We start from the raw sequence: 5,304 nt of genomic DNA on the forward strand, positions 1-5,304 counted from the left end.
TCGATTAGCCGATTAATCCCCTACTCGCTAGCCAACCGAGCAGCTACCAGTTAACGATTTCCTCAACAATGACGGCCACCACCAGTGCCCGACGGCGGCGCAACCCCGACGCGACCAGTCACAGGAGGCGCGGCCGGCCTTTTCATTTAAGCCTTTTTTCATACATGGTTGCATATTGAGGTGGACTTTTTTCATACTCCCTCCGTTCCAAATTACTCGTCGCAGAAAATAGATGTATCTAGAACTAAAATACATCTAGATACATCCAAACTTGCGACAAGTAATTCAGAACGGAGGGAGTACCATGGTTGCATGTTTTGTTTTTTGCAAGAACATACATGGTTGCATGTTGAGATGGCATAGTTGCATGTTGAGATGGCATAGTTGCGTGTTGAAATAAATAGTTTAGTGGAGATCAACTGCTTAGTTCTATAGATTGTGTGTATAAATTTGCAAGACACACAACCTTCAGCGATGATCACGAACTAGACAGGAGCGTCCTGATTTGCAGTGTAATTTCTGTGGCTTGTAGCAGTGAAGCATACGGTACATGCAGTTGGGTATACCAATGCTTCTTCCGGAATCTTTTGCTGTGGAGGAGGGACACACGAATCAGCGAATGTTCGTTGCGCCTTTGTGACTATCGATCGCTCGGAGGAGCGTATACGGCCCAATCAATGGCGATGCAAGCGATGGTATAGCCGTAGAGGAACAAGATAAATTCATTTACGTATAGTAAAAAGCGTTTCCTCTCACCATCATCTATTCTCACAACGACCAGTGGCGCTGTACATACGGAGTTTTCCCTACGGATACTGTACATGGGTGGAGTATCCTCCCGGTATGGACGTATGGTCCATGGCTTGAAAAGATGCGGATGTCCTGCAAGTTTTCTTGGGCTGCCCGGTCGAATTTGAAAGCCCAGCCGCAGCCTGCGCGGTACCAGTTGGCTGGCCGGTGTCAGTGGTGTTAGCCCTGATGGGTTCACCAACCGCCAACCCCTACGCTTTAATGCGCGCATCAATTCACTCGTCACTCTCCCTCACGCGCCCCGCAGCCGCAGCTCAGCTGCCTCCCCCACTGCTCGCTTACCGCTCCTAGAAGAAAGCTTTTACCACCACCGCCCTCCGCTCCATTGCCCATTGCTCTTTCTCTCTCTCTCTCTCTCCTAGTCCTAGCTCCTGGCTCCATCTTGGCGCCGGCGAAGAGAGACATACTCGGATGGCGGCGGCGCGGTCGGCATTGGCGTCTGCCGGCCGTGCGGCGAACGAGGCCGTCAGCTTCGTGGTGTTCATGCTGCTGGACGCGCTGGAGCTGCTGCTCTGCCTTCTCTACAAGGTCGCCGACTACGTGGCCGAGGGCGCGTGGCGGCCGTGCTACTGCTCGTCCTCGGCCGTGGCCGCGCCGGGGAAGATCGTCGTGGCGGAGCGCGGCGGCTCCAAGGTGGTCAGCATGCTCTCCTCCACCAAGCTGCTCCTGGAGGACGTCTCCGACACGCTGTACACGCGCCCGTCCCTGCTCGCCGGCGCCGCCGGGTCGTCGTCGCCGCCGTCCTTCTCCCGGCGCCGGGAGAAGGCCAGGCCGTCGGCGTCGGCCACCACGCTCACCGTGCACTCGGCCATCGTGCAGATCCTGCGGGGCAAGGCCGCCGGCGCCGGCGACGACGAGCACAAGCCGTACCCCTCGCCGCGTTGGTCCGACTGCCACTGCGCCAACTGCAACCCCGCCGACGCCGACCGCCTCTTCGTCCACGTCGAGGGACCCCACGGTACGTGCCCGCCCATACATGCATCGATCGATCATATCCCAAGCTCCATTAATACGGCGGCAGGATTTGCTTCCCTCACCGTCACCCACACCGCTTATGCTCACGCGCGTATGGTGTCTGTCATGTCCATTAAAGACGGCGGCGACACGGAGGAGGACGTGCTGTTCATCCACGGGTTCATATCGTCGTCCGGGTTCTGGACGGAGACGGTGCTGCCGCACGTGAGCCGGGAGGCGCGGGCGCGGCGGCGGCTGTTCGCGGTGGACCTCCTCGGGTTCGGGCGCAGCCCCAAGCCGGCGGACTCGCTGTACACGCTCCGGGAGCACGTGGAGATGATCGAGCGCTCCGTCATCGAGCGGTACAAGGTCGGGGCGTTCCACATCGTCGCGCACTCGCTCGGCTCCATCCTCGCGCTCGCGCTCGCCGTCAAGTACCCCGCCGCCGTCAGGTCCATCACCCTCGTCGCGCCGGTACGCAACGCCTATCTCAGCGCGCGTACTTGACGTTTCTGCATGCGTCGCTAAGCTAACATCTTGGCTTGGCTTGGGTTGCAGCCGTACTTCCCGGTGCCCAAGGGGGAGATGGGGACGCAGTACGTGCTGCGGGCGGTGGCGCCCCGGCGGGTGTGGCCGGCGATAGCGTTCGGCGCGTCGGTGGCGTGCTGGTACGAGCACCTCGGCCGCACCGTCAGCATCGTGCTCTGCAAGCACCACCGCCTCTGGGAGCTCGCCTTCCGCGTCTTCACCTTGTACAGGTACTACCGTAAAAAAACATTTCTTCCGGATCGGGGCGGTGAGAATTTGCTCAACGATATTTCTTCTTCTTCCTCCTCCCATGGGGATTGGGTGGTTGCGTTGACCAATGGAGTTTAAGCAAGCTCGTCGAGGAATCCGCCATCAATGGGAGCTATAGCTCCCGATCGAGGCGATGCAGAGGTGGACGCGAGTGGGAGCATTTATGGGTGCCGGCGGTCGGGTCCGCCGGCTGCATCGTCGCTGCATCCTGATGTGACTGGCCGATGGGCGATGAGACGAGTTAACAGGGGACATATGAACTGAGTTTGACCCCGGTCAAATGTTACTTGGTGTGACGACATGCGAGGCCATCTACTGTTTCAATGCTGATTGCGCATAGGTGGACCACCTGCTCACCCGACTGGATTGGCCAATTTTTCAGTCATAACCAAAATTTGGTCTGGCTTGGGCAATTTTTTCTTGCACAGCATTTTTTGTGCGTGAATATTTTCTTGCACAACATTGCCAAAACATGGGCAACCAAAACCTTTGCCGATATTTCTTTGCCTAGCCAAATTTTGATAGGAATAGGATTGGTTTGGGTTCAAACCAGACACCCGTAGTGTCCCTCGCCACAAAGTGGGCGGTGGGAGATGGTAGCAACAATGGAAAGCTGCGTGAGGCAAGGAAGGTGGCTTCTCGCTGGTGGTTGTCTAGACGAGGCGCTGTGTCGGTAATGCTAACAAATTGAGCACTTTCTCCGGATGGGAATATAATCAGGCATGGGATTTTAGGTTGTCAATTTAATGAGCAAAACACGTGTAATATGCCACAAGAAGATATATATAGACATGTTTCGCTAATTAGATTGAAGACCTAAAATCACGTGTTCAAATTATATTCCCGTCTGGAGGGAGTAAGGCAATAGCGGCGCAGAGATCTCCGACGTGATTGAGCGTAGTGCGGTGCAATAAGGGGTTGGGGCGGGAGGGGTGACCGGCGAGTGTGGATTGAAGTCAGTGGATAGATAGCTAAAGAGTTACATATTTCTCATGCCTAAATATTTATGAGTTTTGCAACCAAGATTTATTTTGAAAATCTCAGTTGAAGAGACCAGAACATGAAAGAGATCTTAATTTATGTGTTGGTGTTGATTGTGTGCTTTCTAGTCGTGCAGAGACCGGGTGTACACTTATTATTGATACATTTTGAGATAATAAAAGAGTCATTTGCGGGGAAAATGAAAGAAATGAAAAACAAGAAAGAAAACAGTTATAGACCTGAAAAGCACGACCTGATCTGATCTAGTGAATATTTTCAGCCTACTCATGTCTCAATTTTCTCGTCTCAAAATATTAACAGAGTTATGTGCACGTTTTGGCAAACAACCATCATCACACTGACGCTTCAACTTGCTGCTGCAGGGTGAGGACTTACCTGATGGACGGCTTCTTCTGCCACACCCACATCGCCTCGTGGCACACCCTCCACAACATCATCTGCGGCAGCGCCGGCAAGATCGACAAGTGCCTCGAGGCCGTCCGGGACCAGCTCACCTGCGGCGTCAACATCTACCACGGCGGCGACGACGAGCTCCTCCCCGTGGGCTGCAGCTACGCGGTGCAGTCCAAGATCCCGCGCGCCAACGTCAAGGTGATCGACGGCAAGGACCACGTCACCATCGTCGTCCAGCGCCAGAGGGAGCTCGCCAGGGAGCTGGAGGAGATCTGGGACACCAAACGGTGAGCCTCAGGCCATGGACCGGTGCAATGCATAGGGTGAAGAACGGGAGCGGCCGGGGAAGAATTGGGGCGGCACCTCGGGTTTAGCAGAATGCATGTGTCTTCGAAGAAGAACAAGGGCTGCAGGTCTGCGGCGGGCAACCACATTTCTGGGTGCGGCGGGAGGCACAAGTGCCAGGCAATGTCTCGAGAGTAAAATGTGAAGAAGATTACCTTGATTAGTTTTTCTTTTCCTTCTCAAGCTTTCATATTGAAGGCTGGGAACGATTATTTGGCTGCTCCTCTGTATAGTTGTGATAAGTGCACGATGAATCTCATTTCGGTTGTAACCCAGTGGACAAAGTCACACAGCGTCACATGATCAGTTCGTGGACAGAGTCACGCACGTCGTCACAGCAACTCCAATAGGGCCACCCATTTCGTCCGCTGGCGTCCGTTTGGGTCGACGCGGACAGAAAAAGCAGCACAACGCGCCGACCCAAACGGACGTGCGTCCGCATGGCGATCCATTCCCGACCTAATTTTGAGCCGGATTTGCGTCGGTGCGAACACGAGACGGACGCACGCGCGCGCGCCTACTCCTCTCCCTAGGCCCGCCGGTCGGTGGCAGCCACCACCATTTCCCCCATTTCTCCCAAAAACCCTCCCGCCCGCGCGCTCCCACCTCACACCCGCCATGGACGACGCCATCGACCTCGACGCCATTGCCGGCCTCGCCTCCCTCGCCTCGTCCGGCGCAGCCGCCCCCTTCGGGAAAGGCAAGCCTCATGCCCCGCACAAGGCCGCCGCCATGGCCAAGCCAAAGAAGCCGTTGACGCCCGCACAACGGGGAAGGGAATCGGCCAAGAGTAAGGACCGGAGGTATGCCGCGGACGTGAGGGATGAGGCCATCGGGCAGGCCGCCGCCGCCACGTAGCAGGAGGTCACCAACACTCGCGTCGCGGCGACAACGAGGGAGGCGCTCTACATGCTAGGGTTAAACCCTGGCCAGCACGGCCTCGTCAACGCCGCCGTCACCGCGGCCAGCACCGGCTCATCGGCGTTTCCTCGGATGATGCTG

The 5,304-nt window shown here is 56.3% G+C and overlaps 1 protein-coding gene across 1 annotated transcript; it reads left to right on the forward strand.

The window, feature by feature from the left end:
• The first annotated feature begins 968 nt into the window (after positions 1-968).
• On the forward strand, positions 969-4,600 carry LOC123049375 (probable lysophospholipase BODYGUARD 3). Its single transcript, XM_044472307.1, has 4 exons — positions 969-1,768; positions 1,904-2,238; positions 2,323-2,522; positions 3,927-4,600. The coding sequence occupies exons 1-4, from the start codon at positions 1,222-1,224 to the stop codon at positions 4,246-4,248; spliced, it is 1,404 nt and encodes a 467-aa protein (XP_044328242.1). The 5' UTR covers positions 969-1,221; the 3' UTR covers positions 4,249-4,600.
• Positions 4,601-5,304: the final 704 nt, after the last annotated feature.

The sequence above is a fragment of the Triticum aestivum genome, chromosome 1A, assembly GCF_018294505.1.
Source record: "Triticum aestivum cultivar Chinese Spring chromosome 1A, IWGSC CS RefSeq v2.1, whole genome shotgun sequence".
Classification (NCBI taxonomy): Eukaryota; Viridiplantae; Streptophyta; class Magnoliopsida; order Poales; family Poaceae; genus Triticum; species Triticum aestivum.